Here is a 13277-nt window from a genome sequence, read left to right on the forward strand (position 1 = left end):
GGGGACCGCATACCTACAGCATCCCGCCGCGAGGTGTCACCGCCCGGGCCTCTGTGGACCTCGCCTCCTAGGAGGCTCCCGGAGCAGCGGCCCTGAAGTTGACGGGAAGGAGCGGGCACTGCCTCCGAGCCACCTGGCGGCCAGGTGCGTGCCCGCCTCGGCCCCGCCCTCGCCCGGGGCGGTCCCCGCTCGGGGGGCCCTGGAGACGGAAACGGATCGGCGGCCGGGCCATGGAGGAGCGCCCGCCGTGGGACCCGGAGGCCTGGGGCTCCGTGGAGGGGCGGCCGGCACCCCGGGCGGCCAGAACAGGTCGGGGGCCTGGAGAAGGCCGGGTCCGGTCCGCCTGGCGGGGAGACGGCCTGGGGGAGGCGGAGAACGGGGGCCCCGGGCAGAGGGGACCCAGGGGCCGGGACTTAGAGCTCCCGGAAGGAGTGCGCAGACCCAGAGCCTGGGAGGCGGGAGTGTCCGCGCTTGTCTGAGGGCTGGCAGGGGCCAGAGTCACGAACCGAATTAGAGGGGAAGGAAGTCCGGAGCCCACTCCTCAGCCTGAGGTGGGAGCGGCCACGCTTGGGTGCTTGGAGGGCGCAGGGCGGGGAGGAGCGGTGTCTGGGGCTGGGGGTCCAAACTCCCAGGTCTGAGGAGGAGGGGCCGGGGGCCTGGACCCCCGGGTCTGAGGGGAGAGGAGGGCTGGGGGCCTGGACCCCCGGGTCTGAGGAGGGAGGCGGGCCTGGGGGCCTGGACCCCCGGGTCTGAGGGGGGAGGCGGGGCTGGGGGCCTGGTCCCCGGGGTCTGAGGGGGGAGGCGTGGGGCCTGGACCCCCGGGTTTGAGGTGGGAGGAGGGGCTGGGGGCCTGGATCCCATGTCTGAGGTGGGAGGCATGGCGCCTGGATCCCCAGGTCTGAGGAGGAGGGGTGTGGGGCCTGGACCCCCGGGTCTGAGGGGGGAGGCGTGGGGCCTGGACCCCCGGGTCTGAGGGGGAAGGCGGGGGGCCTGGACCCCCGGGTCTGAGGTGGGAGGCATGGGGCCTGGACCCCCGGGTCTGAGGTGGGAGGCGTGAGGCCTGGACCCCTGGGTCTGAGGGGGAAGGCGGGGGGCCTGGACCCCCGGGTCTGAGGGGGGAGGTGGGGGGCCTGGACCCCCGGGTCTGAGGTGGGAGGCGTGAGGCCTGGACCCCCGGGTCTGAGGGGGGAGGTGGGGAGCCTGGACCCCCAGGTCTGAGGAGGAGGGGCGTGGGGCCTGGGCCCCCGGGTCTGAGGGGGAAGGCGGGGGGTCTGGACCCCCGGGTCTGAGGGGGGGAGGAGGGGCTGGGGGCCCGGACTCCCGGGTCTGAGGGGGAAGGCAGGGGGTCTGGACCCCCGGGTCTGAGGGAGGAGGAGGGGCTGAGGGCCTGGACCCCTGCGTCTGACGGAGGAGGAGCGAGTGTCTGCACTTCCCGGCCTGGACCCCGGACCCACCCCGCGTCCTGTTCCTGCCCAGGCCCGTCACTGTCCTCTGTGCTGAATGAGCTGCCCAGCGCTGCCACCCTTCGGTACCGAGGCCCTGGGGTGCTGCCTTGGGGGTCTGAGGAGGCTGAGGACGAGGAGGCATGGAGGAGCATGCAGACCTCCGCAGACGCCGCACTTCAGGAGCAGCCGGAGCCCGGCGCCTCCAGGGAACTGCCGTGGCCCATGCTGGCCAGGCGGGCACACAGGTGAGGCCCCCGCCAGGCCTGGCCTCCTCCCCCGGCTAGCCGCTCCGCCCCCTTCTCTGGCCGCCCGTCTGTCCCTGCCCCTCTCCCAGCTGCCCCTCTGGGTTTCCTTGCCTCCCGTCAGTGTTGATGCTTCTCAGGCTCCAAGGAGTCCTGTCTGCAGGATTCCTGTGCTCTCTCTCCCCCAGCTTCTGTGTCTTCTGTCTTTTCTCCCTCCAAGCCTGACTGCCTCTGTCTGAAATCTGTTGTTCACTGTTTTTCTCTCTCTCTGAGCTTTATGTCAGTGTCTGCCTCCTACCACTCTGTTACATCTTTCTTTCCCCTGTCCTGCTACATAATTTGCAGGATGCAGTGAAAGCTGGGTCTCTTGTTCAACAGTTACTATGCATATGGCACAGCAGTAAAAGTAAGCCAGAGGCCCTTCCGAGAATGGCCCTGGGTGCTCCTCAGGTGACCCTTGACACTGACCCTTGCTCCTTATATAATCTGGACACCAGTCCAGAGGTGTGGGGAGGTTCCCTCATGCCAGACAATGCTCTGACTCCACCTGGGTGTCCAACAACACAACTCAACTGTAACACTATCTACCTGGAGATAGAACCTCATTCACATAAAAAAGACACCTTTATCACTCTCACCACTTAGGAAATTCTAGCCTTTAGGAACTCTGTGCTAACAGGAAGAAGACCAAATAATATAATTCTTTTTATTTTATCTTATCTTAACCACTGGACCTCCAGGGAAGTCCTCCCCGCCCCCTGCTTTATTTCGATACAATTGACAGATAGCATCTTATAAGTGTAAGGTGTACAGTGTTACACATACACTTTATGTTGCAAAATGATTACCACAGTCATGCTAGCTAACACCTCCACCATGTCACATAATTACTGTTTGTTTTTTTGTGGTGAGAACACTTACTCTGTTGGCAAAAGTATACAGTGCAGCATTATGAGCTATGATCATGGAGCTCTACATTAAATTCCCAGAATTCATTAATCTTTTAACTGGAAGCTTGTACTCTGACCAACATCAGCATTTACCTACTCTACCCCCTGGTTACCACCATCCTACTCTCTTCTAAGTTCAGTTTTTTTATTTCACTTCATTTCGTTTCATTTTTTGACTGTTCCGTGCAGCTTGTGGGATTTTTAGTTCCCCAACCAGGGATTGAACCTCCGCCCTCAGCAGTCAGAGCACAGAGTCCTAACCACTGGACTGCCAGGGAACTCTCAGGTCAATTTTTTTAGATTCCACATGGGATATCATACACTATGAAATATGTTTCTTATTATAAGTCACAATATCACACCGACCTTTTTTTTTTTTTAACGTTATGATGATACTTGCCTACAGAAAAGTGCATGAGACATCATGCAATGGCTTACAGTTTTCCCAAAGCAAGGATCCAGATAACTTCCACCTGGGGTACCACCACCAGATGGGGCACCACCCATCTCCTTCCCAGACTTCTGCAGAGGATCGCCTCCTCGCTTTTCTTCACAGCTTCGCCATCTGTGTGTGCACCCCTGAACACCGTGCTTGCTCTGGGTCTTTCTGTGAATCGACCCCTGTAGTCTGTGTTTCCTGTCTTATGCTTAGTGTTAGGTGTGCTCCTTTTTACTGCTACAGAGCACCCCCTGTTAGGGACACCCAGAAGCCTGCTTCCTCACCCAGTGGCTGGGTTGCCTCCACCTGTTGGTGGTCTCCATGCGGGACGGCCAGGCCGCTACTTTTCTGTCTCTGACTCTGTTTCCCCCCCAGACAGAGGCTTGCCAGGGACCGAGTGGCCCAGGGCGCGGGGTCCGCAGGGGCCCAATGGACTCGGCTGATTCGGAGGTCCAAGGAGAAAGTGCGGGAAGGCCTGCGCTCCCTGCAGCCCTGGGCGTGGACGCTGAAGAGGATCGGGGGTACGGGGGATGGGGTTTGGGCTGGCGACTTGGGGCAGAACTGGACTCCCTGTCCTGAGGGAGGAGGGGCTGGGGTCTGGACCCCCGGGTCTGGGGAGGAGGTGTGGGGTCTGGACCCCCGGGTCGGAGGGAGGCGGGCCGGGACCGGACTGGGAGCGGAGCCCGCGGCCTCTCTGCTGCCCCCTGCAGGACAGTTTGGCGCTGGCACCGAGTCCTACTTCTCCCTGCTGCGTTTCCTGCTGCTTCTCAACGTGCTGGCCTCGGTGCTGACGGCCTGCATGATTCTGCTGCCCACCTGGTTGGAGGGGACTCCCCCGGGCCCCCCTGCCCCGAACGCCTCCTCGCCCTGCGGCTCCTACAACCCCGGCTCCCACGGCCTGGTCACCTTCGCCACCGAGCTCTTCAACCTGCTCTCTGGAGAGGTGTGTGCTGGGTCCCGGTATCCTCAGGGACCCCTGACTCTGGTGGCCCCACTTCCTGAACCCCCTTGTCCTGCCTTTCCTTCCGCAGGGTTTTCTAGAATGGTCTCCTCTCTTCTACGGGTTCTACCCGCCCCGCCCACACCTGGCCATCACCTACTTGTGCGCTGCGTTTGCCATTGGCCTCCTCTACCTGCTGCTCATCCTTCACCGGTCAGTGACACTCCTGCACCCAGATCCCCTGGACCGTGGCGGGGAGGAGCGGTGGGAGGAGCGCCCTCCTCCATAGGCCTGAGTCTCGCTCTGCTGCGGGGTCCCTTTCTCTCTGCTTGAATTGCAATCGGATTTTTAAAATGCTTCATGACTGGCTCCAGGCCGAGGATAGATGGGAGATGTCTCCCTCCTGTGACTTAGTCTAGTGGGGAGGGAAAGATATTAAACAAACAAGGAAATTAATTGCATCTTTTCTGGAGGGGAGAGTGGCTGAATAGGAAATAAACAGGGGTGATTCATTCACTCAGGGATAGATATTAACTGAGCAGATACTATGTGTCAAGCATTTTTCTAGGCATTTGGCAAAACAGAGCCAAAAAAAAAAAAAAACAAACCCAACAGAGTCTGGTTGGTCCCGGTGGAGCTGACATTTTAACAGGAGAGACAAGTAATAAGCAATAGACCATAATGAGTGGATTGTATGGCATATTAGAGGGTGATCATGGTTGAGGTTGCCCAGCCCCCAATCACCGTCGTTTGTATTAACACTATAGCTTGCTTTTGGCCCATTTTGTTCTTTATATAAAAGGAGACTCTATATATGATGAGGCTAAAGCCCGCAAGATTCCCTAATAATTAGAAGAGGGATGTGGTGAATGATAGAAGTTAAGAATGACTCCAGTGTTGGGACTTCCCTGGCCATCCAGTGGTTAAGACTCTGCCTTCCACTGCAGGGGGCGCAGGTTCAACCCCTGGTCAGGGAACTAAGGTCCTGAATGCCGCAGGGTACAGCCAGAAATTAAACAAAATAATAACAAATGGCTTCAAAACAAACAAGAAAAGAATGACTATAGGTGTTTGCCATTTGAGATGGGGAGGGCTGTAGAAAGAGCAGGCTTTGGGCGGGGAATATCCAGGGTGCAGTTTTGGATCAGTAGATTATGAGGGAATATTGAGTATGCATTTGCATATGTGGGGGCCGGGCGAGAGGGCACAGGTGGAAGCAAGGAGGGCAGGTGGGTGCACTTGGGGGGTGATGGGGGCTGGCACCGGGGGTGGTGAAGGTGGATGTAGAGCCTTTTTGTACCGTTTTCTGTTTTAGTCCTTTTCTCGGGTTTTCTGTCCCCTCCCTAGGTCTTTGTCCCCCTCTCTCCAGTCTCTACCTGCTCCCTCCTTCCTCTGGGCCTCTCCTTGGAACCCAACTTTCCCCATCTCCTTTTCTCTTATTGAGTCTTTGTCCCCCTTTCTTGGACTCTCTGCCACTTTGGGGTCTCAGTCTCCCCTTTGAATCTCTCTCTCCAGGGCCTCTGTTTCCTTCTGTTGGGAGAGCCGGTCTTATCTCTTAGGTTTCTGTCTCTCCCTTCGGGGGTGTGTCCTCCAGGTCTGTTTCTGAATCTCTTCTTTAGTCTTTGGCATCAATGACTGGATGTGTCTCCATCAGGTAGCAGCTCTCCAAATGCCCTGTGTCTCAGAGTTCATTATCCCTATTTGCCCCATAAGACGGGAGGGGTGTCCCCCTGCTCACGGATGTCTTGCCTACGCTCCATCTCCCGGTTCTCCCCTCTCTTAGCTCGGTGTCTGGGCTGAAGCAGACGTTGTTGGCTGAGTCAGAGGCCCTGACCCGCTACAGCCACCGCGTGTTCTCCGCCTGGGACTTTGGACTCAGCGGGGAGGTCCACGTGAGACTCCGCCAGCGCCTGATCCTATATGAGTTGCAGGTGCGCTTAGTGGCCGGGCCCTTGGAGCAGGGGGCACCCGAGGGGGCGGGGTTGACAGAATGGGCGGGGCCTGGGCCAGGGATGGGGCCTCCAGAGAGATGCTGGGCGGAGCTTTCTTCTTAGGAGGCGGGCCTTGAGGGAAAAGGGCTGAAGGCCACTACAGGTATGCCTGCCGTCAAGGGTACAGGAAAAAGCTAGCTCAGTTCACAGTTAAGAGCAGGGCGTGGCCAGAAAAGGCTTGGCAGAGTAGAATCGAAACTCCAAAGGCCAGGCAGGAGTGCTGGGCGGGCCCTAGGAGGAGCTTGATGTGTTGGGCGGGGCGTTGGAAGGGCGGAGTCAGTTTTGAATTGTCAACCTGGAGGGTCTTGGATGGGCTGGGACCAGGACTATAGATGTTCTTAGGGAGCCGATGCAGCATCAGTTTCCGTTGAGCGTGGACCGCAGGCTGGACCTGGGGCAATGGAACACAAGTGGACGTCTCTTCCGGCCTTAGGTGGAGCTGGAGGAAGCGAGAGTGCGGCGCAGGGCTGCGGTGCGGACCCTGGGCCAACAAGCCAGGCTGTGGTCGGTGCGCCTGCTGCTCAACCTGGTGGTGCTGGCGCTCCTGGGGGCAGCCTTCTACGGCATCTACTGGGCTACCGGGGCCACTGTGGACCTGCAGGTGCAGAGGGCCCTGGGGGAGGAAAGGCCCTGGAACCTACCTTCCCAAGGGTGGAAGAGACTGAAGCCTGTGATTCTTGGAATCTCAGAGAGGAAGGATTGGGGTCTGTGTGTGTGTGTGGTGGTGGTGGTGCTGAAGGAAGAAGAGGCTTGGGGAGGGTAATGGTAGGCATGGCCCCTGCAGGACCGCGGAGCCTCTTCTCTTGGCCCACCCTCCCTCCTAGGACAAGCCTCTTATCCAGCGGACGCCAGTACTGAAGCTCGTGGTGGATTACCTTCCGTCCATCTTCATCTCCGTGGTCAACTTCGTGCTGCCGCCTGTGTTCAAGCTCATTGCACCCCTGGAGGGCTACACCAGGAGTCGCCAGATCGTTTTTATCCTACTCAGGTTCTGGACTCCTGGCGTGGGCTGGGTCTGGCCGAGGGACATTGGTTCTACCAAATAAGAGACTGACATCGTCAAGATATGGGATCCGGTGGGATCTGGATTCAGATCCCGACTCCTCCTGTCACTGAGCCCCAGTTTTCTTCATCTGTGAAGTGGGGAGAACTGTGAGCACGCTCCACACAGGAGAATCCGGGCACGTGGTGGGCGCTCCATCAGTGTTGATGCCCTTTTTCTCTTTTCCACTTGCCAGGACAGTGTCTCTCCGCCTGGTCTCCCTGCTAGTCCTGCTCTTCTCTCTCTGGAATGAGATCACTTGCGGGGGTGATGCGGAGGATGAGAGGTGCAAAACCTGTGACTATAATTACAAAGAACTTCCGGTGAGGATGCGGGGACTCCTGGGTCCTTGAAGGAAAGGAACAGCCCGGTGGGTCCCAGATTCTTGGTTTGGGAGGAAAGAGGAGCTTGTGGTGCTAGAATACCTTCCCCATGAGGACAGGGGTATGGATTTTTAAAAAGAAGAAAGACCCCCGCCCCCCCCAGATAAAGTATTGATAGAGTCTCATACTCTTGCAATTTGGAGACTCAGCTGTTTGGGTCTACAGGGTCCTGAGGTCCTTCTGACCTGTTCTTCGTCCCTCAGTGCTGGGAGACCCGCATGGGACAGGAGATGTACAAACTCCTACTATTTGATCTGCTAACCGGCCTGGCAGTCATCCTGCTCTACCAGTTTCCTCGGAAGTGAGAATCCCTCCCCTTGCTGTGGTCCCGCCCCTGCCCTAGGCCCGCAGACCATGCAGACCGCCCACCCTCCACGGGTCTGATAGTCAAGATTATTAACTCCACTCAAGTCCGGCCGCCTAGACGCACACTCCCACAGGGCCTGGGAAGTTTCGCCCCGCCTCCAGATAGGCTCCCTTCCGATTGGTGGGCGGGACGGTGAAGGCGGGGAAACCCGTGGCCGGCCCGCCTCTGATTCTGCCGGTGTCATCCTGCCCCTCAGGCTGCTCTGCGGCCTCTGTCCCGGGGTGCTGGGCCGTTTTGCGAGGACCCAGGAGTTCCAGGTGCCTGACGAAGTGCTGGGGCTCATCTACGCACAGACAGTGGTCTGGGTGGGGAGTTTTTTCTGCCCTTTACTGCCTTTGCTCAACACGGTGAAGTTCCTGTTGCTTTTCTACTTGAAGAAGGTGAGTGGTGGGGAGCAGCCTTGGGTCTGAGGCGGGGAGGTACTGGGGCTTGGGTTTCTGGATTCTGGGAGAAGAGAGTACTTAAGGATGTGACTTCCGAATCCTGGTGGGGGAGGATGCCGGGGTCCCGGACTACGAGATCCCGATAGAGGATGGGTCTGGAGGACAGACCCCTGGATGTGGGAGGAAGGGTCCAGGGCATCCCAATTGTTAGGTCTGATGGAAGGAGGGGACCCAGACTCTTGTGTCTGATGGTGGAAAAGAACTGGGGTTCCTGGCTCCTGATTGAGGAGAGGGGGCCAGGGATTAGGGCTCCTGGATGGTGGAGGAGAGTCTGGGGCTCAGATTCCTGTGTCTCATATTCCTTTATCCCCTCCTGCCAGATCACCCTCTTCTCCACCTGCTCCCCGGCCTCCCGCACCTTTCGAGCCTCCACTGTGAATTTCTTTTTCCCCTTGGTCCTTCTCTTGGGTCTGGCCATCTCCGCCGTTCCTGTGCTTTATAGCATCTTCCTGTAAGTGTGAGAGGTACTGGCCTCTCTCTCCCACCCTCCACCCTCCTCTGTCCAGGGTTCTGACTTTGAGCCATCCTTGAGCTCTGCCTGTCTCTGACTTCAGGATCCCACCTTCCAAGCTGTGTGGTCCATTCCGGGGTCAGTCGTCCATCTGGGTGGTGATCCCCGCGTCTATCCGCGAACTGCCTCAGACGGCCCAGAATGTTCTCTTCTTCCTGGGTACCCAGGCTTTTGCTGTGCCCCTTCTGCTGATCTCCAGGTGAGGGCGCTAGACTCCTGGGTCTGAGTCTGAATGTCTGACCTGGGGTCCCGGGGCCTGCTTCTGAGAGAGAAGGGGGTTGGGGCCCAAACTCTTGGCTCTGAGGAAAAGAAGGGGCTGGGATGCTTTGACTCCTTGAGTCTGAAGGAGGAGGTCCAGACTCCTGGTTTCTAAAAAGCCCTACGTGGAAGATATTCTGAGAACGTTTGGGGAGTGGCTTCCATTTTATCTCCTCTAGCATCTTGATGGCGTATACCGTGGCCCTGGCTAACTCATATGGACGCCTCATCTCTGAACTCAAACGCCAAATACAGACGGTGAGCCAGGCCTGGCCCCTGGGAAGGGGTCCTGGAGAGTATGAAAAGGAACACAGGGGAGAGAAGAGTTGTCTCACCTCCCCCTCTCTTTACCCTTCCCTCAGGAGGCGCAGAATAAAGTCTTCCTGGCACAGCGTGCTGTGGCGCTGAGCTCGGCCGACAGAACTCTTTGACCTCTCCAGCCTGGCTTGGGGTGACGTCCCACTTCCAGCCCTAGACCTGCTCCCAGATCCTTTTTGAGCTTCGTCAACATCATTTGGGAAATGAGCGAACTGGAAAAGACTCCGCTCTTTTCCAGCCCTGGGATTCCCTGCTGAGCCCCCTGACACTCCAGTAAACCTTTCTAGTACTGTATCAATAAATATAGTACTGTATCAATAAACACAGCGGAGGCCGCTGAGTGCTTTTTAATCTCGGGTACGGAAGCGGGGGGCAAGCCTTCAGCGGGACATAAACCAATCAAATGTGTGGGTCTGAGAGCTTGGCGGACTCTTCCGCGAGAGAAACTGCGCCAGCCAATCAGCGGCTGCGTTCAGGAGCCTCAGGGCGGGGACACATGATTGAGTCAGAGTCTTGGGGAGCGGCGGTCGCTAGGCGACGCCACGCGCGATTCTCTGAGACGGGAGACGTGGGCCCTGCGGCCAGTCACCTCTCGCTACAGCCCTCGGGGGGGCGTGTCAGGCAGCGCAGAGCCAATCCGTGGCCGAGGAAGGAGCAACGGGGCGGAGCCTGCCTCTCGCCAATTGGAAGTGCCAGGAGGTGGGCCTGTCGGTCTGCGGACGGCTGAGGCGCCATGAATATTTTACCCAAGAAGAGCTGGCACGTCCGGAACAAGGACAATGTCGCCCGCGTGCGGCGTGACGAGGCCCGAGCCCGTGAGGAGGAGAAAGAGCGTGAGCGGAGGGTGCTGCTCGCTCAGCAGGAGGTGAGCCGCCGGCCCGGGCAGACGCGGCGCCACGGCTCAGCGCGCAGGCGCCGGGAGCGGGGCGGCGCCGGGAGCGGGGCACCCTGGCGGACCTGGGGCCCGGCTCCCGGGAGGGGCCTGCGGGCCGTGCCGACACTCCCCTCGACCTCTCCTTGGTCCTCCTGGAGGGCCGGAGTAGGGGCTCGTGAATAATCGGAGCCCTGGGCAGTTCACGGAAGCTTGGGCCGCTTGTTGGTTTAGCTGTACAAACACCCTGTGCAGTGAGCTCCTGCTGTCCCCTGGTGGCTCAGTCAGTAGAGTCTGCCTGCAGTGCGGGAGACCCGGGTTCGACCTCTTGGGTCGGGAAGATCCCCTGAAGGAGGAAGTGGCGATCCGCTCCAGTATTCTTGCCTGGAGAATCCCCTGGATGACGGAGCCTGGTGGGCTACATACCGTGGGGTCGCGAGGAGTCGGAAACGACTGAGCGACTTCAGTTTCGCTTTTCGCTGTTGTTCATCCGGTGCAAAGCGCTTGATTTGCAGTCTCTCGAGCCTTGTTCGTTCTTAGCGGGGTGGTTATCTCCCTTCGGCTGAGAAGCGAGATGGCTTCAGAGGAGGGGACACAGCGAAGCGACAGTGGCACAAGCCAGTCCCGCTGCGCCGGGCGTGCCTTTTGCCTGCACCGCTGCGCACTAACGTTTAGGGCTCTCTATGCAACTCCTCACCTGTTTGGTTTACACCTAGCTTCCAGTCCTTTGACTAATCCGATCGTCAGCACTGGCTGGGAAGTAGTCAGGGTTTTTAAAGTTCACATTTATCGGATTTCCCTACTGGTCCAGTGGCTTCCAATGCAGGGGGCCCAGATTCAGTCCTTGGTCAGAGAAATAGATTGCACGTGCTATAAAACTCAGATCTGCTGCAGCCAAAGTAGTATTTTTTAAGTTCACGGTTATCAATAGAAATTGGAAATCGAACGGGCATAGTGACTTAGCTCCATTCCTAGATCAGATCATCTGCCCTAACAGATGTTTTGGATGCCTTTAGAGCTGTTTTCATTGTGTCAAAGTGAAACCCCCTGGTTTACTGTTTGGAAGGTGGCTTACAAACCACGCCTTGCCTCATTGCTCCCCCCTCTCCCCAGGAAGGGTCAGGTGTCTCTTCTGGGTTCCCAGCACCCCTGCTCCCTTCCTTCGAGCCCTTAGCACTGCGGTGGTCGGCACCAGACTCAAGTCCCTTGGGTTAGAGCTAGGTTCTGAATGTTCTGCCTGTAACTTTTTTCCCCTCCAGGCCCGCACAGAATTCCTGCGGAAGAAAGCCAGGCATCAGAACTCGCTTCCTGCACTGGAAGCAGCAGAAGCGGGAGCCCCAGGCAGTTCTGGCCCTGTGGATCTGTTTCGGGAGCTGCTGGAAGAAGGGAAAGCGGTGACAAAAGGCAATAAAGAATACGAGGAAGAGAAGCGACAGGAGAAGGTAAGCTGGTCTTACCCTCTTCCTCTTCACGGGTGGAGCTGGGGGTGGGGGTGTGCCTTGCCCTCAGGTGTGACTACCGGAGTATTTAGGGAGATAGTGGGGATTAAACAAGCTAGAGAACTCTGAATAGTGTTAGAACATAGCATGTAAGAGGTGTTGGTTACTGCCGGGTGCTAGGTAGACCCCCTCAGGTCTCTAACCTGATGTGCAAACCCTGAAGATGTTGGGGAGTGTTAAGCTTCTTAAAATGTAAATCAGCTGTCCCTCACCTGCCCTCAGGGGTTTCCCATCAGCCTGCCTCCCCGCCCTCCCCCTCAGTCACTGCTTTACCTGGCTGGCTTCTTTACGGTTTGTTATCTCCTCAGATGCTGCCTTGGAACCCTAACGTAAGCAGTCCCCTCCTTCCTATGCTGTTTGTTGCTGAAGCTGCCCTTGTGCCCCACAGCAGGGGCGCCCTGGGGACTGGTCTGTGGAGTTCCAGCAGCTGGGGGAGTCGCCTCCTGACAGGCTCTGCTGGCTGAATGTCTGGTTCTGCCTGCGTGGGAACCCTGGCTCCCTAAGAGGGAACACACTTCCTGTTCTCACTTTCACATCTTGTCTCCCTCAGGAGAGGCAAGAGAAAGCCCTGGGCATCCTGACATACCTGGGCCAGAGTGCAGCGGAAGCCCAGACTCAGCCCCCTTGGTACCAGCTGCCCCCGAGGCAGGGCGGCCCCGCTTCTGGTCCTGGACCTGACGAGAGGATCAAGAGCCGCCTGGACCCACTGCGGGAGATGCAGAAGCACTTGGGGAAGAAGAGAAAGCACAACGGAGACAGTGGTGGTCACAGCACAAAGGAAAAGGCGGCGCCTGAGAAACAACGACCCAAAGGGTAAGGAGCCTCCCTCGGCCAAGCGGGCACCACAGGAGCTCTGGTTGAGGCGGGGGCTCTGGGGTCTGCAAGGTCAGGCCCGTTTTTTAAACACCGTTGAACGTTTCCAGCCTTTTTCTGGGGTCTGCAGGGACTAGGTGATATTTATTACAAGGCCGCTGCTCCAGTGGCTGGTGGGCCATCTGCTCAGCTGCTTGCTCTCATTTATGCTGTATATGTTAGATCCTGGACAGCTCTGAGGTTCTGTTTCTGAGACCAGGGTTTGAGGAGCAGAGGTTCAAGTAAACAGGTGTGCTTGTGTTCCTAGGATGCCAGACCGCCGAGTGCAGGCTGGCACCCTGGCCAGTCTTCTTCCCACAGAGGAGGGGATGAGCCAGGCAGTGCACAAGGCCGCCCAGCCGAGGACTAGCGGAGGGGCACTGCCCGTTGAGGCGGTGAGGCCAGCTGCCGGGTCCCAGCATCAGACCCCTGCCCTCCGAGGGGCTGGGCCTCCAGCTTCCCACACTGAGTGTCCTCTCCCTGCAGGCCTCCGTCCCTGGAACAGCTGCGAGCGGACCGTCTGCGGCGGGAAGCAGCGGAGAGGGCGCGGGCAGAGGCCCTGCTGGCCCAGGTGGGCGGCACGGCGGCCCCGGAGGAGCAGCCGGAAGAGGTGGACGAGCGGCGGAGGCGGTACAACTCGCAGTTCAACCCCCAGCTGGCCCGGCGTCCCCGCCGGCAGGACCCACCCGTGGCTCCCTGACTCTCAAGGGGGGACAGGAGAGGCCG

At 58.5% G+C, this 13277-nt stretch overlaps 2 protein-coding genes across 5 annotated transcripts; both read left to right on the top strand.

Moving 5' to 3' along the window:
• Positions 1-102: 102 nt before the first annotated feature.
• On the top strand, positions 103-9655 carry TMC4 (transmembrane channel like 4). Of its 4 annotated transcripts, XM_005910342.3 has the most exons (15): positions 105-309; positions 1477-1690; positions 3452-3597; positions 3787-4019; positions 4108-4229; positions 5800-5947; positions 6441-6608; positions 6832-6995; positions 7246-7372; positions 7636-7733; positions 7996-8179; positions 8563-8693; positions 8797-8952; positions 9191-9269; positions 9374-9655. In XM_005910342.3, exons 1-15 carry the CDS (start codon positions 231-233, stop codon positions 9440-9442), a joined length of 2118 nt encoding a protein of 705 aa, XP_005910404.3. In that variant the 5' UTR covers positions 105-230; the 3' UTR covers positions 9443-9655. The 4 variants fall into 4 exon arrangements, with proteins under 4 accessions (XP_070243321.1, XP_070243323.1, XP_070243322.1 ...); XM_070387220.1 differs by lacking the exon at positions 9191-9269 and having other exon boundaries at positions 103-309; XM_070387222.1 differs by lacking the exons at positions 8563-8693; positions 8797-8952 and having other exon boundaries at positions 103-309.
• A 366-nt stretch (positions 9656-10021) lies between these two features.
• LENG1 (leukocyte receptor cluster member 1) lies at positions 10022-13274 on the top strand. The gene is made up of 4 exons (XM_005910340.3): positions 10022-10194; positions 11460-11642; positions 12250-12512; positions 13038-13274. Exons 1-4 carry the CDS (start codon positions 10063-10065, stop codon positions 13249-13251), a joined length of 792 nt encoding a protein of 263 aa, XP_005910402.2. The 5' UTR covers positions 10022-10062; the 3' UTR covers positions 13252-13274.
• Positions 13275-13277: the final 3 nt, after the last annotated feature.

The sequence above is a fragment of the Bos mutus genome, chromosome 18 (assembly GCF_027580195.1).
Source record: "Bos mutus isolate GX-2022 chromosome 18, NWIPB_WYAK_1.1, whole genome shotgun sequence".
In the NCBI taxonomy this organism is placed as follows: Eukaryota; Metazoa; Chordata; class Mammalia; order Artiodactyla; family Bovidae; genus Bos; species Bos mutus.

Bases quoted from the DNA above. Each gene is read 5' to 3' on its own strand.
- LENG1 (XM_005910340.3), top strand. From the start codon at position 10,063: ATGAATATTTTACCCAAGAAGAGCTGGCACGTCCGGAACAAGGACAAT. The intron at 10,195-11,459 runs GTGAGCCGCCGG...TTTCCCCTCCAG, and splicing joins TGCTGCTCGCTCAGCAGGAG to GCCCGCACAGAATTCCTGCG. The intron at 12,513-13,037 runs GTAAGGAGCCTC...CTCTCCCTGCAG, and splicing joins GAGAAACAACGACCCAAAGG to GCCTCCGTCCCTGGAACAGC.
- TMC4 (XM_005910342.3), top strand. From the start codon at position 231: ATGGAGGAGCGCCCGCCGTGGGACCCGGAGGCCTGGGGCTCCGTGGAG. The intron at 7,734-7,995 runs GTGAGAATCCCT...CCTGCCCCTCAG, and splicing joins CTCTACCAGTTTCCTCGGAA to GCTGCTCTGCGGCCTCTGTC. The intron at 8,180-8,562 runs GTGAGTGGTGGG...CCCTCCTGCCAG, and splicing joins TGCTTTTCTACTTGAAGAAG to ATCACCCTCTTCTCCACCTG.